Source organism: Bos mutus, chromosome 8 (assembly GCF_027580195.1).
Source record: "Bos mutus isolate GX-2022 chromosome 8, NWIPB_WYAK_1.1, whole genome shotgun sequence".
NCBI lineage: Eukaryota > Metazoa > Chordata > Mammalia > Artiodactyla > Bovidae > Bos > Bos mutus.
Window position 1 is genome coordinate 31,292,805 of NC_091624.1, and position 27,981 is coordinate 31,320,785.

General features: G+C 43.6%; 1 protein-coding gene across 15 annotated transcripts in view; it reads right to left on the bottom strand.

The window, feature by feature from the left end:
* AOPEP (aminopeptidase O (putative)) overlaps positions 1-27,981 on the bottom strand; it is a 355,565-nt gene that overhangs the window by 133,605 nt on the left and 193,979 nt on the right. The window contains exon 7 of one of the 15 annotated variants that reach the window (XM_070375364.1): positions 1,635-1,988. The exons of the other annotated variants lie outside the window; for them this stretch is intronic. Coding sequence (XP_070231465.1) covers positions 1,901-1,988 — 88 coding nt within the window. The 3' untranslated portion in view covers positions 1,635-1,900. Of the gene's footprint in view, positions 1-1,634; positions 1,989-27,981 lie in introns of those variants that run through there. 15 annotated transcript variants of the gene reach the window in all.

The window sequence follows — 27,981 nt, forward strand, 5'->3', positions numbered from 1 at the left end:
AAAGTGATTCAGTTATACACACATATATATTTTTTTCATATTCTTTTCCACTATGGTTTAATTACAGGATATTAAATACAGTTCCCTATGCTATACAATAGCATCTTGTTGTTTATCCATTCTATAGATAATAGTTTGCACCTACGAACCCAAACTCCCAGTTCTTCCCTCCCTACTCTCCTTGGCAGCCACAAGTCTGTTCTATGTATCGTGAGTCTCTTTCTGATTCATAGATAAGTTCATTTGCGTCACACTTGAGATTCTGTATATACCACTACTACTGCTAAGTCGCTTCAGTCGTGTCCGACTCTGTGCGACCCCAGAGACGGCAGCCCACCAGACTCCCCCATCCCTGGGACTCTCCAGGCAAGAACACTGGAGTGGGTTGCCATTTCCTTCTCCAATGCATCAAAGTGAAAAGTGAAAGTGAAGTTGCTCAGTTGTGTCTGACTCTTAGCGACCCCATGGACTGCAGCCTACCAGGCTCCTCCGCCCACGGGATTTTCCAGGCAAGAGTACTGGAGTGGGGTGCCATTGCCTTCTCCAGATTCTGTATATAAGTAATATTATATGGTATTTGTCTTTCTTTCTGACTTACCTCACTTAGTATAATAATCTCTAGTTGCATCCATGTTGCTGCAAATGGCATTTTTTCATCTTTTATGGCTGAGTAGTATTTCACTGTATATATATATATATATGGAGGGGTTATTTTTAAAAGCTAGTTGATCTTACAAAGTATACAGTCTTTGTAATCTGAAAGACTTAGTGTTAACTCTCAAACCTACTCCTTATTACCTGTTACTTATTAGCAGGTAACTTAAATTCTCTAATCCTCAATTTATTGATTTGCAAAAATGGGAACAACTTTACCTATCTCCCCAGGGCCTGTGGGGAATAATTGAAATAACATATGAAAAGCCCTTCATGAGGGCAAGGGATACATTACTCAATAACTTAATAAAACTTTCTAAAGTCATTAGCAGTAAGTCTTGCTGAATTCAAGGTTGGTCATCAGACGTTGGAGGCAGTAGATTTCAATGGTTCATGCCCTTAATCCTCTGTGCCCACCGACACAAAAACGGAAGGGTACTGGATCTGAACAGCAGTGCCCGAAGATGACCCAACTGCCAAACTAGTCCCTTTGCAGTGTGCTCCAGCTGCCTAGCAAAGAATCCATGATTAAGTCTCTGCTGAATATTCGAATTCATTATCCCAGCAGACACAAGGCTCAGAACCAGCAGATACCTAAAGAGAGATGACGACGACCAGCCACTAGAGTGAATGTGCATAGTCTGAATTTTTCTACTGGATTCCTAGACATGACCATACTTGCAGGAATAACTGTTTAGTCCCTTTCATCTTCATTTAAGACTCCACTGAAAAGCATTAGCTTTACTCCTGCTCTCAAGTTTTTCCCGGAGTTGAATGTTTATTTTATAAAGAAAGCCGTGCTGGCTTTGATAGGAAAGCCCACCAGCCAGAGCCTTGGGGGGAAGGAAGACTTCTCAGAGTCAGCCTGAATTCAAACCAGTTTTCCCACCCCCAAGACAGACAGAGTTGTTGTTTCTTTTGCCCTTGAGCCCTAAATGGAGACCGTTAGAAGGGGAGAACACTAGAAGACCAACCTAAATCTCTGCTCCAAAGGCTGGCTTCCAGGCTCAAGTTTCAAATGACGACTTGCGTTGGCACTTCTTTCCTTTGACTAAAAACGTCCTTTCAGGAAGCACTGCTCTCTTACGCTCCTCTTCCACCCTCTCCAAGTGTTCAAGAAAATGCTTTTATGCTGAGAGCATCCAAGGCAAATGTACAAGTCCCCAAGAGATTCCTTTGAAAGTAGACATGGTGCTGGAGAGAGCAGTGCCCAGGCGAGCTTCGTGAGAAATCAAAGTGGGTGGTTTTATAAAGAAAAGATACTCCATGAGTGGAAAAGGGATGACTTCCATGTCTGTGCTATTCTGGTTCTCATAAGACCACTTACTCCAAGTCTGTGCAGGGAGACAAAGCATAGAGAGCAGTAAACAAATGAACTACCACTACCTACAATAACAGGTGAGTCTCACAGGTGAATGAACTGTCACACCCAAAAAGACTACATGTGTGTGCATGCCACGTCACACTTCAGTCGTGTCCAACTCTATGTGACACAATGGACTGTAGCCTGCCAGGCTCCCTGTGCATGAGATTCTACAGGCTACATACAAGTGTACAACTCCAGTTAAGTGAAGTCAAAGAACATGTAAAACAGATCTACAAGGATACAGATCAGAATAAAGGTTACCTTTGGGAGAAAGTATAAACAGAGTAGGGAAAACAGAGAAAAGTTTCTGGGATTGTGGGAATATTCTATGCTAATCTGAGTGGTGCTTTAATGAAGATAAATAGCAAAAATCTATTGGGCCATCTAGAAATATCTGTGCACTCTAGTGTATATGTATTTCAATAAAAAAAAGTTAAGAAAAAATAGATGCACATGAAATAGTACACATTTTGTGAAAATAAGATGGACTTAGTCCAGAAAAGGGGCTTTGCTGTTCACGTGCCATGAACACACGATTAGGGTTAACTAAGCTCTCTACACCTAAGGACTAGTTAAACAAAACAAATGTTAATGACATTGTAAGAGGCAGCAGGAACTGTGGCCTAATCTCCTATTCTCATCTATCTTCTTCACTGCCACTTGTACTATTAAGTCTGAAAAGTCAAACACTCACTTTCCAAGTGTCCTTGCAGTTACCGAGAATCGGAAGACACAGTTCAGGACAATGAGAAAAAAACAGATGTCTGCTGTGGTTGGTAGTGAGGTTTTGGGAAAGCTTTTGCTTTCTTTACTAAAGGGGAAATATCCCCCAAACATGGTGGATGGAACTGCAGCTGCCACTCTGCAACCATGAGGCAGCAAATCAACATGCTGTGGAGACTGGGATGGAATGAAAGAAGGTAAACAGTCTTCCAAGACTACCTGCCTCCACACTTACTGTAAGAGAAAGTAACTCCCATTTGTTTTTAAGTCAACATTGCTTGACTATTCCATTAGCTGAAGCCAGATTCATTGCTAATGGATGGAGAATTGAACTAATACTAATAGCTACCATTCCTGTTATCCTGTCTAGCTTTTTATGTATCACGTACTTGTACCCTTACAAGAACCTAATGGGGTAGGTACTGTGATGATGCCCATTTAAAAGTGGAGGAAAGTGAGGCCTGGAGACAACCACAAAGCTAGTAGTGGCAGAAGTGAGGCTGGAACCCAGGTCCATGGAACACCGAAGTCTTTGCTGCTTTCTGAGGCCCCCACCTCAATTGTGCCAAATACTAAGTGGAGAATCTTTGACAACATGTTTCCTCTCCCTGAAGCTCAATTTTCTCACCTGTAAAGAGTGTGATGAGGCTCAGATAATGTAAAAGCACTTTGTAACATAAAAGTGTTAAGCATCTCTTCAACATTTTACACCAGTGTTTATTTCCTTGGCTGGAATACATGGAATGTGAGAGATCAAGTTACCAAGGTCGTTTGGGCTTAAATGCTCTTGGTTTCTGTTGTACCTGGCACCAAATGTAACAACCGAGATTGGCATGACCTTTCCCTGCCCACCTCCTCACTTTTCCACTCACTCTCAGAAGCAATATAGACATTTAAAAAGCTGTCAGATGACAGTGATATTTGATACATGATTGGATTTGGAATCAAATCTCCTGAACAAAGAACCAATTCTGCAGGATGATTGCCAATGGTGGGATTTGAGAAAAGGCCTCCTAAAGGTGCTCAAGCATGTCAGCTTGGGTCTCAACACCTACTGCTCTGCCACAGCCCAGATGGGCCATCTGCCAGTGCTCTCAGCCTTGTACTCCTTGGCATGAAAGTAAGAGCCACAACACAGCTTCATCTGTAAACCTGCTACTGCGGTGCTTCAGCCAGGGACAAAGCATCCCAGAAATGAGACCGAAAGGGGTTGATCAGCATCCCAACATCCCTGCTCTATCAGTGGCAGCTACCCCACGGGTGTCTGACAGTCTGGTGGCAGGGCATCACTCACCCTGAAGTAGTGGAGGATGTTAAAAACCACCTTTGTGAAGACCCCTGGAGAATTCTGAGCCTCGAATACACACGTGACATCTCCCAGGGAAGCAGCTAACACCCTGGTTAAGAATCGTGACTCTGCCACTTACATGCCATGTAATCTTGAGTGAGTCAGGCAACACCGTGACTCACGTAAGCCCAGTTTTCATCTGTAAAAAGGGGGCAGTGGTAGTGACTGTGTCTAAAGTGTCTAAGTGTCTAAAAGCACTTAGCCAGAGGCCTATTGGCATTTTGTAAGCACAGTATGCGTGCGTGCATGCTGTTGCTTCAGTCGTGTCCAACTCTTTGCGACATTATGAACTGTAGCCTGCCAGGCTTCTCTGTCCATTGGATTCTCCAGGCAAGAATACTGGAGTGGGTTGCCATGACCTCCTCCAGGGGATCTTCCCGACCCAGGGATGGAACTCACGCCTCTTACATCTCCTGCATTGGCAGGTGGGTTCTTTACCACAATTGTCGCCTGGGAAGCCCAACCACAATATAAACAAAGCTAAGGTGGCTGAGCGGTAAAGAATCTGCCTGCAATGCAGGAGCTGTAGGAGGCACGGGTTCCATCTCTGGGTCGGGAAGATCCCTTGGAGGAGGGCACAGCAACCCTCTCCAGTATTCTTGCCTGGAGAATCCAATGGACAGAGAAGCCTGGCGGGCTACAGTCCATAGTGTCGCAAAGCGTTGACACAACTTAAGTGACTTAGCACGCGTGCACAGTCTCATCATAGTGAATACTGGTTGGGGTCAGGCGTGCCAGCTAAGCCTTCCTCTGACAGGCAAAGACATTAGAAAGACATCACCCTATAGTCACATTGTACAATGCTATTACTGGGGAGCAGGAGAAAGGATACACAGGGGCTCTATCATTTTAGTAGTTATTTGCACATCTGAAATTATTTGAAAATAAAATTTGTTTTTAATTGATGAAGCACATATATGTAGCCCCATGCCTTCTTTTTATGTTAGTTAGTGTTAGTTGCTCAGTTGTGTCTGACTCTTTGCAACGCTGTGGACTGTAGCCCACCAGGCTCCTCTGTCCATGGGATTCTCCAGGCAAGAATACTGGAGTGGGATGCCATTTCCTTCTCCAGGGGATCTTCCCGATCCAAGGATCAAACGTGCATTTCTTACATCTCCTGCATTGGCAGGCAGGTTCTTTACCACTAGTACCACCTGCTCAGATACTCCTGATTTGGAGTGTAAACCCTCCTGTGGCTGATCTGTAAGCCCGCTCCTTGCTGTATCATCATCAGAAAACAAATTGAAAAAAAAAATTCAGGTATTGCTTAAAATTCTAGTAAGCTAGGTCTGGGCATATTCCTGACACTCCCTGACCCCCACAACCCCCTATAGTCTATATCACTCTGTGAAGAGATTAGTAAAATTCTGGGTGAGAAATGGTGGCAGAATGATTGAAAGTACAGGAATTGTATGGTCTTCTCCTTTGTTTCTGCAACAATTTTTCCACCTATAAAATGTGCCGCATAATGAACGCTCGCCATTGCCTTGCCTTTGGACAGTGTTACCGAAGAGGCTAGGACAGAAGTTTGTGCACACCTTTAACTAATGAAGTTGTACCATGTCGAAGCTTCTGGTGTTTGGCCAAAGTTTGATTATCTGTGTGTTTTTCACAGTGGATTTAACAGCTACCCAGCATGAAGGTTTTTCCCCATCAGGGACCATTATCCTATAGCAGACACAGCAGGCTATCATGCCAGTGTTGAAAAAGGCAATTGATAAAATGATTTAAGACAGAAAGAGGCACCTCTCCAGGGAGCCACAGGAAAGTGAAGAAGGTATATTTTGTCCCCTGAGGGTGAAAGAAGCCAGTGGTTGGTTCACAGAGCAAGAGAGGTCAGCTGCTGATGAGGGCGATGAGAAAAGAGTCTGTAGATAGCAGAACTGTGGAAAACACAAAAAACTCTGCACATTTTGATAAGCAGGGCAGGGAAATGAAAGAAAAAACTTAGAAAAGCAGGAAGTAATGAGCATTAATAAAACACCAAAATAGTGCTTGAGTTTTGAATGGCCATAAATCAGAAATTCCTTTCTAAGAACGAAATCCCCAAAAAAAAAAAAAAAAAAAAAAAAAGAATGGATTAATATAATTAGTCTGTGCAGTATATCTTCATATTCAGCACACCAAGAGGTAATTTGCAGTTTTCAAAGGAGATGAAGAAGCAAATGAGCAAAGCGTGCCCAGGATAAGAGGGTGTTGTAAGAGGGCATGTACAAAAGAGGAAAGGGGGATGCTGGAGGAAGCTATCTACAAGAGCTGGGGAGCTGGAAATTCATTGTCAGAAAGGTAGACATTCCGAATGAGTTCGTGCTAAGGGAGAAAGAATGCCCAGGACAATAAAAAGGGCTTTTGCACCAATGTGTAGAGTCTAAAGAAAACCAAGTGTTAAGAGGTGACAGGATGAACAGAACTACTCGACTCCCACTTTGCTTCAACCTTTCTGCCCAGGAAAATAATTTTCAAGCTATACATGGTGGAACAAGCATTGTTATGTGGCAACCAATGTTTCATATTTGAGAACTGATTCTTGGTATCAGTGGACAGGGTGACTTCACCATTTAGAGAAGTTCTGACTCCAGGCCAGCTGAGGGGCATGCCACAGCTCAGAAAGCTTCCACCTGCAATCACAGGCCTCTGGAAACATCAAATCATGGAGACAATAGGAAGGGGACTGACGGAGATAGACAAACGTCATTCCGATTTTGCAAAGGAAGAGGGAATGAGAGGAGGGGAAGCAAAGCCTGTGACCGTGTATCGAACAAATAGCTTGTGAGCAGTTAGAAAATGATGGGCTGCAAGGAGGTAGCATGGGATCTTGAGGGCAACTTCCAGAAATTCACTGTGGGTATCAGCATCCTGACTTCTCTAAGGCAGCTGCCAAGATGGAGGTAGTGGTGAGCACATGGCGGCTGTGTCATAGCTTTGCAGAAGGTTAAAAAACAGAACCTCAAGGCTGTTGATTAATTACTTGGTATAACCGGGAGGGAGTCCTTCCAAGGAATGATGACTTACTGGCTTAATAAATTTGCAAATAAGTTGAGTATGGAAGTCTAACTGGTTGACTTATAGCATCTGCAGTCAAAAACAGAAACCACAGGCTGGAATGAGGATCTGAAATTAATAAAAACAACAATCAAGAAGGACAAAGAAGCTTTTAAAAGTATTTAACTATGAAAAAGATTTGGTATATTAAATTGTCTGTAAACTCAACAGGCAGCAAGAGGTGATGATGTGGCTTTCCAAAACAATAAACGAATAGTAGATGAGATCAATAGGAGCGATGAGAATTAACAGGGAATCCTGCTGGGGATCGGGACAGACAGCAGGGAGAGAGGGCTCTGGAGCCCGACTTGCGTCTGCTTTCATCCTGGCTCTGCCTCTTCCTAGAGGCAGAAAGCTGGTCCCTTGCTAAACGCTTACTGTTTCCTCTTTCGTCAAATGGGGAGGAAGACTGTACTGGTACCTAGAGCCATTTTGAGGATTAATTAAGTGTATGTAGAGTGCTTAGAATAGTGTTTAGTACATTGGAAGCACTCAATGAATGTAACTAAGGAAAAAAATATGCATAGGAATCCGCTTTTTCAATTAAGTCAAGGCTTTATTGACTATGCCAAAGCCTTTGACTGTGTGGATCACAACAAACTGTGGAAAATTCTGAAAGAGAGAGGAATACCAGACCACCTGATCTGCCTCTTGAGAAATCTGTATGCAGGTCAGGAAGCAACAGTTAAAACTGGACATGGAACCACAGACTGGTTCCAAATAGGACAAGGAGTACGTCAAGGCTATATATTGTCACCCTGCTTATTTAACTTATATGCAGAGGACATCATGAGAAACGCTGGGCTGGAAGAAGCACAAGCTGGAATCAAGACTGCCGGGAGAAATATCAATAACCTTGGATATGCAGATGACACCACCCTTATGGCAGAAAGTGAAGAGGAACTAAAAAGCCTCTTGATGAAAGTGAAAGAGGACAGTGAAAAAGTTGGCTTAAAGCTCAACATTCAGAAAATGAAGATCATGGCATCTGGTCCCATCACTTCATGGGAAATAGATGGGGAAACAGTAGAAACAGTGTCAGACTTTATTTTTTTGGGCTCCAAAATCACTGCAGATGGTCATTGCAGCCATGAAATTAAAAGACGCTTACTCCTTGGAAGGAAAGTTATGACCAACCTACATAGCATATTCAAAAGCAGAGACATTACTTTGGCAACAAAGGTCTGTCTAGTCAAGGCTATGGTTTTTCCACTAGTCATGTATGGATGTGAGAGTTGGACTGTGAAGAAAGCTGAGCACCGAAGAATTGATGCTTTTGAACTGTGGTGTTGGAGAAGACTCTTGAGAGTCCCTTGGACTGCAAGGAGATCAAACCAGTCCATCCTAAAGGAGATCAGTCCTGGGTGTTCATTGGAGGGACTGATGCTGAAGCTGAAACTCCAATACTTTGTCCACCTGATGCGAAGAGTTACTCATTGGAAAAGACCCTGATCCTGGAAGGGATTGGGGGCAGGAGAAGAAGGGGACAACAGAGGATGAGATGGCTGGATGGCATCACCAACTCGATGGATATGGGTTTGAGTGAACTCCGGGTATTGGTGATGGACAGGGAGGCCTGGCGTGCTGTGATTCATGGGGTCGCAAAGAGTAGGATACGACTGTGCAACTGAACTGAACTGGAATGGTAAGACTGCCCTGAGAAGGTGTATAATACCAGGTTTAAAAATGGAATATGTTCAATACTTTGGCCACCTGATGCAAAGAGCTGACTCACTGGAAAAGACCCTAATGCTGAGAAAGATTGAAGGCAGGAGAAGATACTGACAGAGGATGAGATGGTGGGATGGCATCACTGATTCAATGGACACGAACTTGGGCAAACCCCGGGAGATGGTGAGGGACAGGGAAGCCTGGCGTGCTGCAGTCCATGGGGTCATGAAGAGTCAGACACAACTTGGTGACTGAACAACAATAATGGTCTACATGTGAGTGCCTTCAACTAACTCTACTAATAGCTGTCCTTTCTTTTCTGAGTTATCCAGATGAAGGGGAGCAATAATAGTGCCAGGGCACTCTTCACAGGTGTGACCTCAAATAGAGCGCTGTATTCAGTTCAGGTGTCCACTGGAGAAGGCCACTGTCAACAAAGAGAACAGCAAAGAACTACACTCAAGGAAGGAAGTGTGCGCCCAACCCTGAGACCTAGCGATGAGGAAAGGAAAGACCACAGTCTACAGATACATGGATTGTTTGGGGGAGAAGGGGCAAATCCTGTGCAACTCTGGAGATGAGGGCTAAGAGGACAGACTCTATATGCAGGCAGTCTCCAGCCTAAGCTAAGGAAGGCTGTTCCAAGACAAGCAGTTCCCACAGGAGCGGTGAGGACAGAACCCTCGGAATATTCAGGTAGAAGCTGGGTGGCTGTCAGGGATATAGAAGGTTAGGCAAAACCACTTTTAAGGTCCTTTCTGACCTAATAGTCCATGATTTTATGAGGTAAGAGAGCCCAGAGTATATTTAAGCTGCAGCATTTAGAAGTAAAACATCATTCCTCCAGTATAATGGAGTTAGTAGGTTTGCTAGGCAGCCTTGTTGGTGGTGGTGGCTTAGTCACTAACTCATGTCCAACTCTGACACCATGGACTGTAGCCTGCCAGGCTCCTCTGTCCATGGGATTCTCGAAGCAAGAATACTGGAGTGGGTTGCCATTTTCTTCTCCAGGGGATCTTCCCAATACAGGAATAGGACCCTGGTCTCTTGCCTTTTAGGCATATTCTTTATCCACTGAGCTATGAGGGAAGATCAATCGCTATGCAGCCTTCAGTTCAGTTCAGTCGCTCAGTCATGTCTGACTCTTTGCGACCCCATGAATTGCAGCATGCCAGGCCTCCCTGTCCATCACCAACTCCCAGAGTTCACTCAGACTCACATCCATCGAGTCAGTGATGCCATACAGCCATCTCATCCTCTGTCGTCCCCTTCTCCTCCTGCCCCAATCCCTCCCACCATCAGAGTCTTTTCCAATGAGTCAACTCTTCGCATGAGGTGGCCAAAGTACTGGAGTTTCAGCTTTAGCATCATTCCTTCCAAAGAAATCCCAGGGCTGATCTCCTTCAGAATGGACTGGTTGGATCTCCTTGCAGTCCAAGGGACTCTCAAGAGTCTTCTCCAACACCACAGTTCAAAAGCATCAATTCTTTGGCACTCAGCTTTCTTCACAGTCCAACTCTCACATCCATACATGACCATGGGAAAAACCATAGCCTTGACTAGACAGACCTTTGTTGGCAAAGTAATGTCTCTGCTTTTGAATATGCTATCTAGGTTGGTCATAACTTTTCTTCCAAGGAGTAAGCATCTTTTAATTTCATGGCTGCAGTCACCATCTGCAGTGATTTTGGAGCCCCCCAAAATAAAGTCTGGCACTGTTTCCACTGTTTCCCCATCTATTTGTCATGAACTGATGGGACCAGATGCCATGATCTTCGTTTTCTGAATGTTGAGATTTAAGCCAACTTTTTCACTCTCCTTTTCACCTTCATCAAGAGGCTTTTTAGTTCCTCTTCACTTTCTGCCATAAGGGTGGTGTCATCTGCATATCCAAGGTTATTGATATTTCTCCCCGCAATCTTGATTCTAGCTTGTGCTTCTTCCAGCCGAGCATTTCTCATGATGTACTCTGCATACAAGTTAAATAAGCAGGGTGACAATATACAGCTTGACGTACTCCTTGTCCTATTTGGAACCAGTCTGTTGTTCCATGTCCAGTTCTAACTGTTGCTTCCTGACCTGCATATAAGTTTCTCAAGAGGCAGGTCAGGTGGTCTGGTATTTCAATCTCTTTCAGAATTTTCCACAGTTTATTGTGATCCACACAGTCAAAGGCTTTGGCATAGTCAATAAAGCAGAAATAGATGTTTTTCTGGAACTCTCTTGCTTTTTTGATGATTCAGCGGATGTTGGCAATTGGGTCTCTGGTTCCTCTGCCTTTTCTAAAACCAGCTTGAACATCTGGAAGTTCATGGTTCACGTATTGCCAAAGCCTGGCTTGGAGAATTTTGAGCATTACTTTACTAGCATGTGAGATGAGTGCAATTGTGCTGTAGTTTGAGCATTCTTTGGTATTGTCTTTGGGATTGGAATGAAAACTGACCTTTTCCAGTCCTGTTGCCACTGCTGAGTTTTCTAAATTTGCTGGCATGTCGAGTGCAGCACTTTCACAGCATCATCTTTCAGGATTTGAAATAGCTCAACTGGAATTCCATCACCTCCACTCGCTTTGTTCGTAGTGATGCTTTCTAAGGTCCAGGATATCTGGCTCTAGGTGAGTGATCACACCATCGTGCTTATCTGGGTTGTGAAGATCTTTTTTGTACAGTTCTTCTGTGTATTCTTGCCACTTCTTCTTAATATCTTCTGCTTCTGTTAGGTCCATACCATTTCTGTCCTTTATTGAGCCCATCTTTGCATGAAATGTTCCTTTGGTATTTCTAATTTTCTTGAAGAGATCTCTAGTCTTTCCCATTCTATTGTTTTCCTCTATTTCTTTGCATTGATCACCGAGGAAGGCTTTCTTATCTCTTCTTGCTATTCTTTGGAACTCTGCATTCAGATGCTTATATCTTTCCTTTTCTCCTTTGCTTTTCACTTCTCTTCTTTTCACAGCTATTTGTAAGGCCTCCCCAGACAGCCAGTTTGCTTTTTTGCATTTCTTTTCCATGGGGATGGTCTTGATCCCTGTCTCCTGTACAATGTCATGAACCTCAGTCCATAGTTCATCAGGCACTCTATCTATCAGATCTAGGCCCTTAAATCTATTTCTCACTTCCACTGTATAATCATAAGGGATTTGATTTAGGTCATACCTGAATGGTCTAGTGGTTTTCCCTACTTTCTTCAATTTCAGTCTGAATTTGGCAATAAGGAGTTCATGGTCTGAGCCACAGTCAGCTCCTGGTCTTGTTTTTGTTAACTGTATAGAACTTCTCCATCTTTGGTTGCAAAGAATATAATCAATCTGATTTCGGCAGCCTTAGCCTCACTAAATCCATAAGGGGTGATTTTGATGTAAAACAAACAAAAAAACCCTAAATGAATTAGAGGAACCATAACTGAATTTTATTCAACCACTTATATTTGGGGCTCGGCTTAGCTAAAGAGCATCGTATCAAAGCAATACAAGGTTCTCGTTACTTTTTGTACAGTGTTGTCTTTGAGAGGTGAATGCAACATACCTGAACTAGTATCCTCATAAACCAGGATAAAAGGGGCCTCTCACTGTTCAGGGCCAGGGTGATCGTAACAGAATACCAGCTGTCAGTCTGCTATGGAAAACTTTTTGGTAATGTCAAAACAAAACAAAAACTCCATGACTTTATCTCAGAAAGAGGCAAATGAAACACATATGACTTCACTTGACAAGGGGAGGTTAGAAGCACGCTTTGAACACTGACAGCATGTGTGGAGCCGTATGCTGAAAAGATGGGAAGGATCGTTTCCTCTTATGACTCAAAGAGGAGCAGATGGTCTGTGGGAACGGAGAAGGACTTTTCCCTCCTGGGTGGAGAATGGCACCATGCTGGGGACTAGAGGTGGCAGGGGATGGAGGAGTCGCCGAGTTTGAAGCCCAACACACACCTGGATGTAAAATAGGACGAGTAGCTGGGAGAGCAGCTCTGTACTCAATACTCTATTGAGGCCTTACATTTAATATGCTGTGCACTAATGGTAAGTGTAAGGTAAGACTAGTCCACACGGTATGGTTTGTAAAAGCAAAAAACTAGAAATTATCAACATGTCCAAACAAGTGGTTAGTCAGTCATGGAATATCCATAACCTGGAATACTTTGGAGCAGTTAAAAAAAAAAGCCTTTCGTGTGTCAATAACAGCACAATCATCAGGATTACCCAGGGTGGAAAAAATTAACACACACACTGGTGTGTATATACTTATACTTGATGGATGCTTCCTTTGAAGTGAATCATCTCTGCGTGGGGTGTTATACCACAGACACCATGGCGACGTCTTCCTGGCATCCAGCACTGGGAACGGCTCCTCTGGTCGCATCCACAGCCCTGAGGACAGTGGCTGCCTCATGCATTAAGTTCTCCTTCTATCTCTCCTTTGGAAAACTGCTGGTCAACCCTACTAAGGCTACAGTGACGTTATACAACATCCAGTGCTTTCTATCAATCTCTCTCTTTTTAAAACAATTGAGAAAAGATGCAACTTGTATATCATAAAATTCACCTTTTTAAAAATGTGTAATTCGGTGGTTTTTAGTATACTCACAAGGTTGTGCAAACACCACCAGTTATCGAATTCCAGAACATTTGCATGACCCCCAAAAGAAACCCCATAAGCAGTCACTTTCCATTTGCTCTTTCTCCCTCAGACCCTGATAACCATTAGTCTACTTGTCTCAATGTGCACGTGTGCTCAGTCGCTTTGGTCATGTTTGAGCTTTTGTGATCCTATGGACTGTAGCTTGCCATGCTCCTCTGACCAGGGATTCTCCAGGCAAGAATACTGGAGTGGGTTGCCATGCCCTCCTCCAAGGGATCTTCCCGACCCAGGAATCGAGCCCATGTCTCCTGAGTTTCCTGCATTGCAGGCAGTTTCTTTACCCCTGAGTCATCGGGGAAGCTCTCTTATCTCTATAGATTTGCCTATTCTGGATGTTTCAGATAAATAGAATCGTACATTTCCTTTTATGTCTAGCTTCTTGCAGTTAGCATGGTGTTTTCGAGATTCATCCACTCATGTAGCAGGGGCCAGTGCTTCAGTTCCTTCTTATGGCCAATGAATATTCCATTGTATGAATATAACACATTTTTTTTACCAATTCATCTGTTGATGGACAGGGGTTGCTTCCATTTTTTGGTTTTTAAGAATAATGGTACTATGAACATTCCCGTACATGTTTTTGTATGAACTTATGTGTTCATTTCTCATGTAAACTTCAAAGTGAAATCTCTGGTTTGTATGGTAATTCTATGTTTAAACTTCTGAGGATCTGCTGGACTGCTTTCCAAAGGAGCCGTTATTGTTTTATATTCCCGCCAACACTGTATGAGGGTTCTAATTGTTCCAAATCCTCATTATCCTTTTTGATTATCTTTTCAGGTGGCCTAGTGGTAAAGAACCCTCCTGCCAATGCAAAAGACGTAAGACACTTGGGTTTGATCGCTGGGTCAGGAAGATCCCATGGAGGAGGACATGGTGCCCACTCAGTATTCTTGCCTGGAGAATCCCAGGGACAGAAGAGCCTGGGGTCACAAAGAGTTGGACACAACTGAAGCGATTTAGCACATTCTAGTAAGTATAACGGAGAAGGCAATGGCACGCCACTCCAGTACTCTTGCCTGGAAAATCCCATGGATGGAGGAGCCTGGTGGGCCGCAGTCCATGGGGTCGCTAAGAGTCGGACAGGACTGAGAGACTTCACTTTCACTTTTCACTTTCCTGCATTGGAGAAGGAAATGGAAACCCACTCCAGTGTTCTTGCCTGGAGAGTCCCAGGGATGGGGGAGCCTGGTGGGCTGCCATCTATGGGATTGCACAGAGTCGGACACGACTGAAGTGACTTAGCAGTAGCAGTAGCAGTAAGTATAAAGTAATATTTCACTGAGGCTTTGATTTGCATTTCCCTGATGACTCTTAGAAGCTGAAGTTGAACGGTTCTATGAAGACCTACAAGACCTTTTAGAACTAACACCCAAAAAAGATGTCCTTTTCATTATAGGGAACTGGAATGCAAAAGTAGGAAATCAAGAAACACCTGGAGTAACAGGCAAATTTGGCCTTGGAATACAGAATGAAGCAGGGCAAAGACTAATAGAGTTTTGCCAAGAAAATGCACTGGTCATACTAAACACCCTCTTCCAACAACACAAGAGAAGACTCTATACATGGACATCACCAGATGGTCAACACCGAAATCAGATTGATTATATTCTTTGCAGCCAAGGATGGAGAAGTTCTATACAGTCAGCAAAAACAAGACCAGGAGCTGACTGTGGCTCAGACCATGAACTCCTTATTGCCAAATTCAGACTGAAATTGAAGAAAGTAGGGAAAACCACTAGACCATTCAGGTATGACCTAAATCAAATCCCTTATGATTATACAGTGGAAGTGAGAAATAGATTTAAGGGCCTAGATCTGATAGATAGAGTGCCTGATGAACTATGGACTGAGGTTCATGACATTGTACAGGAGACAGGGATCAAGACCATCCCCATGGAAAAGAAATGCAAAATAGCAAAATGGCTGTCTGGGGAGGCCTTATAGATAGCTGTGAAAAGAAGAGAAGCAAAAAGCAAAGGAGAAAAGGAAAGATATAAGCATCTGAATGCAGAGTTCCAAAAAATAGCAAGAAGAGATAAGAAAGCCTTCTTCAGCGATCAATGCAAAGAAATAGAGGAAAACAACAGAATGGGAAAGACTAGAGATCTCTTTAAGAAAACCAGAGATACCAAAGGAACATTTCATGCAAAGATGGGCTCGATAAAGCACAGAAATGGTATGGACCTAACAGAAGCAGAAGATATTAAGAAGAGATGGCAAGAATACACAGAAGAACTGCACAAAAAAGATCTTCACGACCCAGATAATCATGATGGTGTGATCACTCACCTAGAGCCAGACATCCTGGAATGTGAAGTCAAGTGGGCCTTAGAAAGCATCACTATGAACAAAGCTAGTGGAGTTGACAGAACTCCAATTGAGCTATTCCAAATCCTGAAAGATGATGCTGTGAAAGTGCTGCACTCAATATGCCAGCAAATTTGGAAAACTCAGCAGTGGCGACAGGACTGGAAAAGGTCAGTTTTCATTCCAATCCCAAAGAAAGGCAATGCCAAAGAATGCTCAAACTACTGCACAATTGCACTCATCTCACATGCTAGTAAAGTAATGCTTAAAATTCTCCAAGGCAGGCTTCAGCAATATGTGAACCATGAACTTCCTGATGTTCAAGCTGGTTTTAGAAAAGGCAGAGGAACCAGAGATCAAATTGCCAACATCTGCTGGATCATGGAAAAAGCAAGAGAGTTCCAGAAAAACATCTATTTCTGCTTTATTGACTATGCCAAAGCCTTTGACTGTGTGGATCACAATAAACTATGGAAAATTCTTCAAGAGATGGGAATACCAGACCACCTGATCTGCCTCTTGAGAAATCTGTATGCAGGTCAGGAAGCAACAGTTAGAACTGGACATGGAACAACAGACTGGTTCCAAATAGGACAAGGAGTACGTCAAGCTGTATATCGTCACCCTGCTTATTTAACTTCTATGCAGAGTACATCATGAGAAACGCTGGACTGGAAGAAACACAAGCTGGAATCAAGATTGCTGGGAGAAATATCAATAACCTCAGATATGCAGATGATACCACCCTTATGGCAGAAAGTGAAGAGGAACTAAAAAGCCTCTTGATGAAGGTGAAAGTGGAGAGTGAAAAAGTTGGCTTAAATCTCAACATTCAGAAAACGAAGATCATGGCATCTGGCCCCATCACTTCGTGGGAAATAGATGGGGAAACAGTGGAAACAGTGTCAGACTTTATTTTGGGGGGCTCCAAAATCACTGCAGATGGTGACTGCAGCCATGAAATTAAAAGACGCTTACTCCTTGGAAGGAAAGTTATGACCAACCTAGATAGCATATTCAAAAGCAGAGACATTACTTTGCCAACAAAGGTCCGTCTAGTCAAGGCTATGGTTTTTCCTGTGGTCATGTATGGATGTGAGAGTTGGACTGTGAAGAAGGCTGAGCACCGAAGAATTGATGCTTTTGAACTGTGGTGTTGGAGAAGACTCTTGAGAGTCCCTTGGACTGCAAGGAGATCCAACCAGTCCATTCTGAAGGAGATCAGCCCTGGGATTCTTTGGAAGGAATGATGCTAAAGCTGAAACTCCAGTACTTTGGCCACCTCATGCGAAGAGTTGACTCATTGGGAAAGACTCTGATGCTGGGAGGGATTGGGGGCAGGAGGAGAAGGGGACGACAGAGGATGAGATGGCTGGATGGCATCACTGACTCGATGGACATGAGTCTGAGTGAACTCCGGGAGTTGGTGATGGACAGGGAGGCCTGGCGTGCTGCGATTCATGGGGGTTGCAAACAGTTGGACACGACTGAGCAACTGAACTGACTGAGGTGTCATATCTAAGAAACTGTTACTTAATCCAAGCTCATGAAGACTTATACCTACGGCTTTTCCCCCTAATACTTTAATAGCTTTAACTTACATTTAGGTCCTTGGTCTATGTTGAGTCTGTTTTTGTATGTGATGTGAAGCAGAGAGTCTGACTTCATTCGTCTGTATGGGGAATTTCTAGCTGTCCCATGCACATTTTTTTTTTTTTTTTATTTAACTTTACAATATTGTATTGGTTTTGCCATATATCAAAATGAATCTTCCACAGGTATACATGTGTTCCCCATCCTGAACCCTCCTCCCTCCCCATACCATCCCTATGGGTCGTCCCAGTGCACCAGCCCCAAGCATCCAGTATCGTGCATCGAACCTGGACTGGCGCCTCGTTTCATATATGATATTATACATATTTCAATGCCATTCTCCCAAATCATCCCACCCTCTCCCTCTCCCTCAGAGTCCAATAGACTGTTGTATACATCAGTGTCTCTTTTGCTGTCTCGTATACAGGGTTATATGCGTTAGTATATTGTATTGGTGTTTTTCTTTCTGGCTTACTTCACTCTGTATAATAGGCTCCAGTTTCATCCACCTCATTAGAACTGATTCAAATGTATTCTTTTTAATGGCTGAGTAATACTCCATTGTGTTTATGTACCACTGCTTTCTTATCCATTCATCTGCTGATGGACATCCAGGTTGCTTCCATGTCCTGGCTATTATAAACAGTGCTGCGATTAACATTGGGGTACACGTGTCTCTTTCAATTCTGGTTTCCTCAGTGTGTATGCCCAGCAGTGGGATTGCCGGATCATAAGGCAGTTCTATTTCCAGTTTTTGAAAAGAATATTCTTTCCCACAATGAATAGTTCTGGCACCCTTGTCAGAAACCAACTCACTGGACTTCCCTAGTGGTACAGTGGAAAAGTGGAGAAGGCAACGGCACCCCACTCCAGTACTCTGGCCTGGAAAATCCCATGGACGGAGGAGCCTGGTAGGCTGCAGTCCATGGGGTCGCTAAGAGTCGGACAGGACTGAGCGACTTCACTTTGACTTTTCACTTTCATGCACTGGAGAAGGAAATGGCAACCCACTCCAGTGTTCTTGCCTGGAGAATCCCAGGGACGGGGGAGCCTCGTGGGCTGCCGTCTGTGGGGTGGCACAGAGTCAGACATGACTGAAGCGACTTAGCAGCAGCACAGTGGATAAGAACCCACCTGCCAAGACACGAGTTAGATCTCTGGTCCAAGAAGATTCCACATGCCATGGAGCAGTTAAGCTGAACTACTGAGCCCGTATGTTGCAACTACTGAAGCCCGTGTGCCTAAAGCCTGTGCTCCACAAGGGAAAACACCTCATTGTGAAGCCTGGGCGCCACAACCAAGAGTAGCCCCTAGCGAAAGCACTGGCGCAGCAACAAAGATCCAGTGCAACCAAAAAGAAAAGAAAAAAACAAAAAACTAAGTGACCGTGAATGACAGTGTTTGTTTCCAGATTCTCAGTTTTATTCCATTGACCTGCATGTCTGCCCGTTTGCCAGTACCATCTGTCTTGATTCCTGTAATCTTGTTATTTATTGTTGTCATGTGCAACTCTTATGACCTCATGGACTGTAGCCCGCCAGGCTCCTCTGTCCATGGGATTCTCCAGGCAAGAATACTAGAGTGGATTGCCATTTCCTTCTCCAGGGGATCTCCCTGACCCAGGGATCAAACCAGAATCTCCTGCTTGGAAGGCAGATTCTTTACCACTGAGCCACCTTGGAAGTGCATTGTAACTTTGTAGTAAGTATTAAAACTGAGAAGTATGAGTAGTCTGCTTTTGTTCTTCAAGATTGTTTTGGCTTTTCTGGGTCTCTTAAATTTCCATATGAACTTTAGGATCAGCTTGTCCATTTTTGCAAAAAAGAAAAAAAAAGTGCTGAAATTTTGGCAGGGATTATATTGAATCTGTAGATCAGTGTGGGGAGGATTGCATCTTAACAACCCTGTCTCTCAATTCATGAACACAGGATGATTTTCCATTTATTCAGTTCTTCAATTTCTTTCAACAGAGTTTTATAGTTTTTAGGATGTTTTGCACTTCTTTTGTTAAACTTATTCCTAAGTATTTTGTCATTTTTGATGTTATAAATGAATTTGTCTTTTAATTTACTTTTCAGATTATTATAGCTAGTGTTAAGAAACACAACTGTCTTAATGAATAGGTAAAGAAGATGTGGTACAATATATACAATGGAACATTACTCAGCCCTAAAAAATAAAGAAAGATTGTCATTTTGCAGCAACATGGGTTGGCCTAGAAATTAACATACTAAGTGAAGTATCAGAGAAGGACTAATATTATATGATATCACTTATAATGTGGAATCTAAAAAATAGTAGAAATTAACTTATTTATAAAAGAGAAACAGACTCATAGGCATAGAAAACAAACTTACGGTTATCAGAGCGGAAGTCAAGGAGAGAGATAAATTGGGAATTTGGGCTTAACAGATATACATTACCATATATAAAGTAGATAAACAATAGGATTTGCTGTATAGCACAGGGAATTATAGTCAATATCTTGTAAATAACCTAAATGGAAAATAATGTGAAAAAGATATCTGTCTTTCTTGGGCTTGCTGCTGCTAAGTTGCGTCAGTCGTGTCCAACTCTGTGTGACCTCATAGACGGCAGCCCACCAGGCTCCTCCATCCCTGGGATTCTCCAGGCAAGAACACTGGAGTGGGTTGCCATTTCCTTCTCCAATGCATGAAAGTGAAAAGTGAAAGTGAAGTCGTTCAGTCACATCCGACTCCCAGCGACCCCATGGACTGCAGCCCATCAGGCTCTTCCATCCATAGGATCTTCCAGGCAAGAGTACTGGAGTGGGGTGCCATTGCTTCTTGGGCTTAGTGGTAAATAAACTGCTGCCAGTGCAGGAGATGCAAGAGACAGTTCAGTCCCTGGGTCAGGAAGATCTCCTGGCAAAGGAAATGGCAACCAACTCCAGTATTCCTGCCTAGAAAATCCCATGGACAGAGGAGCCTGGTGGGCTATAGTCCATGGCGTCTCAAAGAGTTGGACATGATTGAGCACACACGTGAGCACAGCATCTGTGTGTGTGTGTGTGTGTGTGTGTGTATAATCACTGAATCACTTTGCTGTACACCTGAAACTAACACAATATTTAATTAAAACAGAAAGAAGCACAACCATGTTCTATATACTGCTCTTGTATCTTGCAATCTTAATGAGCTTGTTTATTAGTTTTAACAGTGTTTGGGGTGGATTCTTTAGAATTTTCCATATAGATTATGTCATCCATAAAAAGATAGTTTACTTCTTCCTTTCCAATGTGAATGTCTTTTATTTTACTTTCTTGGCTAGTTACTTTGACTAGACCCTACAATACAATGTTTAACAGAAATACAATCCCTCTTTTTTATCCCTTCTCTCTTCAACCATTGACTTGAAAAGGGGAGGAGCCACTATGAAATTGGGTTTATTAAAAAATTTTACATAGTAAAATTTTTTTTTACTATTTGTTAATATTTTGGGCAACCCTCGTAGCTCAGTCAGTAAAGAATCTGCCTGCAATGCAGGAGACCCAGGTTCGATTCCTGGCTCAGGAAGATCCCCTGGAGAAGGAAATGGCAACCCACTCCAGTACTCATGCCTAAAGAATCCCATGGACAGAGGAGCCTGGCAGGTTACAGTCCATGGTGTCGAAAGAGTCGGACATGACTTAGTGACTAAACCACCACCAAGATATTCTTCTCTTGTGTCTTTGCAGCAGGTTCAATCAAATAGTTGTACAGCTTTTGTCAGTCATTCTTGGTCAAAACAATTGGCCAAAACACAAACTAAATGCGAAGCATATGAGGAGTAAACAAATAATCTGTAGAAGAGAGTCAATTTAGGATTACATGAGATTACAGGCAAAAGTACTCACTGGTTCAGAGTTTTTCTGAATGGCAAATTAATACTCATTACCCAAGAATGTAATGTAGATAGTGCTAGAATTGGCTGAGGGCATGAGATATCCTCAGAGGATGAGCAAAATAGGAGTGGACTATTATAGAGTGGTTTATGTAATATAGGAATTATTTTTTAGGAAAATATTTTATAAGCAAATAGTGTTATAATGAATCAGTACCCCACAGGGTTGCAATATAGAAAAATTATGCATATATGCTTATAAGGCTTATTTTCCAAAGGATTCACAAGACAATATGATTATCTCAGGGTGAGGACTACAGTGGTAGGGATGGAATTTTATACTTTTCTAACAAAGGTCCGTCTAGTCAAGGCTATGGTTTTTCCAGTAGTCAAGTATGGATGTGAGAGTTGGACTATAAAGAAAGCTAAGCACAGAAGAATTGATACTTTTGAACCGTGGTGTTGGAGAAGACTCTTGAGAGTCCCGTGGACTGCACAGAGATCCAACCAGTCCATCCTAAAGGAAATCAGTCCTGAATGTTCATTGGAAGGACTGATGCTGAAGCTGAAACTCCAATACTTTGGCCACCTGATGAGAAGAGCTGATTCATCTGAAAAGACCCTGATGCTGGGAAAGATTGAGGGCAGGAGGAGAAGGGGATGACAGAGGATGAGATGGCTGGATGGCATCACCGACTCAATGGACATGGGTTTGGATGGACTCTGGGAGTTGGTGATGGACAGGGAGGCCTTGGCGTGCTGCAGTCCGTGGGGTCGCAAAGAGTCAGGCACGACTGAGCGACTGAACTGAAACTGAAACCGAGTTTTCTTTTTTTTTTAAACATGGTTAACTAGTAGTGCTTATGAACTACTTTATTTCTTCTTTATGTTTTTCTATATTTAAAAAGAATGTAGTCTACTAAATGCTATTGCAAAAAAGAAACACCAGGTATATTACATATGTAATTATGGGCCTATCAAAGAGAATTCTACCCCTCCCTTAGAAATACTTGAGTGATGAGTAACTAGAGAATGGTCTGAAAAATGAAGAAGGAAGGGTTATTTGAGTCAACTATTCAGGATGTGTCTGTCATCTTTGCTGGGTAAAAGAAGTGTGAGCTGAGGTTGTCCCTCCACCCTCAGGAACTGAGTGGGCAGCTCAAGGGGGTGGAGCTGGCCTTTGAGACAGGAAAGGGCAGGGTCTGTTTCTGGTTGGCTGGGAGCCCCTCCAGTTTTTCAGAAAATGCTGGCACAGGTACAGCAACCTCCTGTCACGAAAGGGTAGAAGCAGACTATACAGATAGCTGCCCAGCATGTGTGATTCAAATTAAAAACAACAAAAAAACAGAAACAGTAAAGCAGACAGGGATAATGGGGTGGAGGGGACCTTGAGCCTGGGTGATGGAGGGTGGAGGGCAAGAGCTCCAAGATACAGATATCGAGAACCTCACAGGCCAGTGCTAGTGGTCTGAGCTCGGTCAAGAACTCCTGAAGGCCATAGACCAAAGAACGTTTTTTTTCTCAGGGCTGTAGTCAGATTCTGCATAGAGGCCAGGGAAGCTGTACAGAGCAGAGCCAGAGGGGACACCGGGGTGGCCCTTCTGTAGAGATTAGACCAGAAGTAGGTTCCCAACAGTCTTAGAAGCATTGCCAAGTTAATTCTTTCCTCAGGCTGTTCATTTGAGCATCTTTGTTTAATGTTCAGATTTTTTTGGGGGGTGGGGGTGGTGGCGTGGTGTGCTTGCTTTTAATCTTACCCTTTCTATTTGTAACCAGGCGTTCTTCTACTTTTAAAAAATGCTCTTCTGGGAATTCCCTGGGAGTCCAGTGGTAGAAGCTCTGAGCTTCCACTACAGGGAGCTCAGGTTCAACCTCCGGTTGGGGAACGAAGAACCCACATGCTGTGTGGGGTGTGGCCAATAACTATTTAGAAGAAAAAATTCTCTTAACTTCTTAGCAAAATTCACTTTGGAACATTCCAGCCAATTGCAAGTTTGTGAGGAGGAAAGGTAGGTGTTTCTAGGCTCTGCTTGGTAAAGAGACAGGAGCAGGATGCCTCCGTGGTCACCAGCTGGAGGGTGGCAGCCACAAAAGAAGAGATAGAAACCAGAAAAAACCAGGACAGAGTGAGGCTGGCCATGGGGCTGCATCCTTGAGCCCTCTGTCACTCATTGAGCAAACATGTATCTGGTGCCAGAGGGTCTAGATGACAGTACCTAACACGTGTTGAGTATTTACTATAAGTTGAACCACAGGAAATTCACAATAGTCAGTCATTTTAGATGTATCAAAATGGCAATTTCCTGTGATTTAGTCTAACACATGTGTTCTAAATGATTTGTATGTACTCATCACATTCATTGCTCACATTCACCTACAAAGTGGAAACTGTTGTTACTATTCCCGTTCTGCCGTGAGGAGCTAAGATCAGTACGGTTGTGTACCTCTCTCAAGGTCATATAGCAAGTAGTAGAGTCAACACTGAACTCAAGTCCAGGCGTTTGGCTTCAGGGCTGACTTAACCCGATGCTACTTTTCCTGGGTTGAGAACTGAGCACTAATGAGCTCTGGAGAGTTTAGGTCTGCATCCTCAGACGATTTTTTTTTCTAAAAAGAGGCAGGGTAGACTAGGTCTTGGCCAAGAAGGCACTGGGACTGTTGCCCTTCACCTTGTTCAAGTCGTAACAAACTTCACAAAGCTCACGTATTCAACCAGTTCCTTTATTGGGTCGGTCCTTATCTAGGATCAGAGACAGCTTTACATCCTTTTATTAGAAGCTGTCTTGAAGCTGTATAGACATTTCAATCAGTTTTGAAAAACCCCAAATGACCATTTAAGAAGAGGGTCCCAAGCTCTTCAAATCTCAGGTCTGGGTTCCTGAAAGTGAAAGTGAAGTCACTCAGTCGTGTCTGACTCTTTGTGACCCCATGGACTGTAGCCCACCAAACTCCTCCGTCCATGGGATTCTCCAGGCAAGAATACTGGAGTGGGTTGCCATTTCCTTCTCCAGGGGATCTTCCTGACCCAGGGATCGAACACAGGTCTCCTGCATTGCAGGCAGAAGCTTTAACCTCTGAGCCTAAAACAGCCATCTAATTCTATCTGGCCTCTCTACACTCTCTCTCTGATTGTATGTTATCCCAAAGGCTGGGTAATCTTCCCAGAATTCCATTTTCACTATGTCATTCTTGGAACTGAAAAAAGTTTCCCACTGCCTAGACGATCACATGCAAACTCTTGAATTTGGCATCAAAGGAACTCTATTACTCAGCCTGGTCCACCTTCAGTCTCATAGGTTCTTAACAGTTCTCCTAGTCAGGAAACCCATTTCTCACTTAATGGTTATGTCCACAATCAATTCACTGTTTATGCCTGCCAGGCTTTGCTCATTGAGCTCCTTTCCCTTCACTGCTTTACTAGCGTCAATGCAATTCTCTCTTACCCTCCAAGCTCAAGCCTCACGTCTTCTGAATGGCCCTTTCTAAATAAGCTTACAAATATTAAACTCTTAGCTCTTTGAATTCTGAGGATGCAGCCTAGAATTTGTCTATCTACTCTCTTGTGAACAATATTTCAACTTTGAATAATTACAAAGAAACTCAGACAGAGATCATGTTGTCTACAACATTCACTTCTTCAGCATTTATCAAGCACCCGGCATTTAGTATTCTTGCCTGGAGAACCCCTATGGACAGAAGAGCCCAGCGGGCTACAGGGAGAAAGAAAGAAGAAAAATGAAGATGTTAGTTGCTCAGTTGTGTCTGACTCCTGCGATCCCATGGACTGTAGCCCACCAAGCTCCTCTGTCCATGGGGATTCTCCAGGCAAGAATACTAGAGTAGGTAACCATTCCCTTCACCAGGGGATCTTCCCAACCCAGGGATGGAACCTGGGTCTCCAGCATTGCAGGCAGATTCTTTACCATCTGAGCCACCAGGGAGGGATGGTGTCATATGGACAGTTCAGCATTCACATCTGATCTTTAAGAGAGAGTTGGAGGTTTGGGAGCCTGCAGCACAGATGACAGGTGTGGCCAGCTGTGCCCATGCCTCACTCATATCCCATGGGACCCTTCATCATTTGTGTTCACGTAAGCTCTTGGCATGTTCTCTGTGACTCTTTGTCAGATGTGACCCTCAGGTTGCCTGAGCCTATTTCGCCTGTGAACACAAGAACCAGAAGCACCTGGAATGTGTTTCTCTCTCAGCAATGATGACAGGTGCTGGAACATTTACACTCTGGGCTCCTTGCCCCTGATGGGGACCACTCTGAAGCTGACCCACACTGCCTCCAGAGCATTCCTGTATAACCTGACTTGATATCATGGCACCCGGCTTGGCCATCAATTCTCCCTTCCATTTTCCCCTTCTGAGACTTCTTCCTAACAAATCTCTTTGACAACAACTTCATCTGCTTCGGAGGAACCCCCACTAAGAGAAAGTGTTTAAATGAAACCACTCCAGGAGGATGAGCAGTCGGGAGGGGGTCCCCTAGGGAAGGCCAACTCTAAGTACAGGAAGATGAAGACTGTGAAGGAGATGGAAGGGGGACGGCAGAGGGGACCAAGGAGAACCAGAAGAGGGGCAGCCATGAAAGTCAGGTGATAGAAATTTCCAGAAGGAAAGAGTTATTAACAGTACCAAACCAAGCAGAGGAGCCTAATAGGGTAAGATTAAGAGGAGAGGAGCCTAATGAGTTAAGCCTAATAAGGTAAACTATGTTTACAGAATCTGGTGATCATAAGGGCACCGGGCCCTTAGGAACAATTTTCCCTAGACTTGTGACCCAGTTCATGTCCAAAGTGACGGGAACTTCTTCCATGGTATGCCAATCTTCCTTCGCATCTCCCTTATAGGCAGAGGGGTCTAAAGCTTACTCATATATGTAGCTCTGTGATATGCATCAAGGCATATTCATTTCTAGTTCTGTTTCTGGAACCAGGCATTTCTCTTTAGCTGTACTGAGACTGTCAGGATGGCACTCAGACATCTGAGAGGTCAGGATAGACATGGATGCTGATGTGCTTACAGAATCAAAGGCTGGTGGCTTCAGTCTTTCCTTTGGGGCAGGAGCAAGAGAAGGAAGGGAGGGTGGGGAAGGTCTGGAATAGATACCAAAGGCAACACAGAAGGGAGCTGCCCAAGGAGGAGCGAAGGGATTTATTTGTGCCCGCAGGACCAGTGAAGACTGAAAGAAGAATTCCGAGGAGTGTTCAGGCTCAGGGTGGAGGAGCAGTGGTGAAGACTGACGCTCTGGGCTGGAGTTTTTCCATGAGAAAGGCTTGTGTGGCTGTGGATGGACACGTTCCCACACGTGGGTGGGAAAAGATTGCTGTGTTCTTGAAGGATTAGAAATAAGAATTTTGAGAAAAACTTTAAAGGTGAAGACTTCATGCATACTAGAGAAGGTTTACACATAGGCTTTTAAGGGAAAAATGGAAAGCAGTGCTTAGGTACTGTGCAAATTCAAAGGACTCGTGTCGGGAACATTCCATTTTGGCCATAGATAGAGTTACAGACTTGAAGGGTTTCCTCTTATTATGGGATGTCTTTGTAATGGGGCGGGGGGAGCAGCGAGGGATTCACGAAGAAGATAGGAAAAGAGCTCACATTTCTCTAGAACCATATCAACTGTGGAGGCAGTAGCTAGAAAGAGCCACGTCAGACTCTGGGCTTGTCAGCACCTCTTCAACGTGATATATTTTAAGGTTTTCTCAGCACGAGCTTGACTTTTAACAATGAATCCAGAAAAGGGGGGAAGTGATAATAAATCATAAACAATAAAAACCAACAGAGATTTCTTCTGACCCTGCCACCAGAGCTCTTCCATCCTGCTGGCCAGTCATGGTACGCTAACTGAAAGCACTTGGAAGAGGCCGGATGTAGCTATACCCTGGAGACCAGAGGCACGGGAGCCTTTCAGAAGGCACCTTGCTTATCAAGAGTCATGGCTGCTACACTGGACAAGGGAGGGGCTTTTAGGCCAGGGGTTGGGGAAAGGAATAGGACAGAGTAAAGCGGTGGCTCCAGGCAGGGGAGAGTGGAACGGCAGTAAGATCGGGCTTTGCAGGCTGAACGGTTCTGCCCGGGGTGGTGGAGAGGTGAGGGAGGGTCTGGAGACAGCCACTGGGGTCTCGTCTATGGGAAAGGCATTTTAATAATTAACAAATGAGAAAAGGCATGGAGCCAGTAGTAATGTGACCCTAGCCTTTTGAAACTGTGCCTGCAGGCACGTTACAGGCTCCCCAGCCAGTGAAGGCTGAGAGAGCTAGGAAAACACAAGGAACCAAATAAAACTTACCACTAGGTCGATTTAAGACACATTTGATGAGAGCTGTAATTCAACATTGGGAATATGGAAGGTACAAATGGAACAGGTCTTATACATGACTGAAATTAGCAAGTCAGAGACAAACATAATTTTAATTTTTCTCTTCTCACTTTGTTAATACTCCTTTAATATCATCAACACAATACTGAATTTGCTGTTTCCCTATATTGACTGAAATCATCAGACACACTCATGTGTAAAAACACAAAGATGCTTTGGTCCAAGAAGTCTTTTTTCAACACAACCTTCATGTCCTTCCACAGTTCAAGATGCCTGGAGTTTTCTTTCTTTCTTTCTTTTTTTTTTTTTTCTTTTTACTACAACTAAATGCTATATCGAGTTCTTCAGAGTCAAGGAGATAGGGTAGGGAAAAAAGGATTATTTCAACCCCCACTCTGCTCTTAATCAGCTATATGATGTTGGACACCGTAACCAGTCTTTCAAAACCATGAGTCACCTAAGTG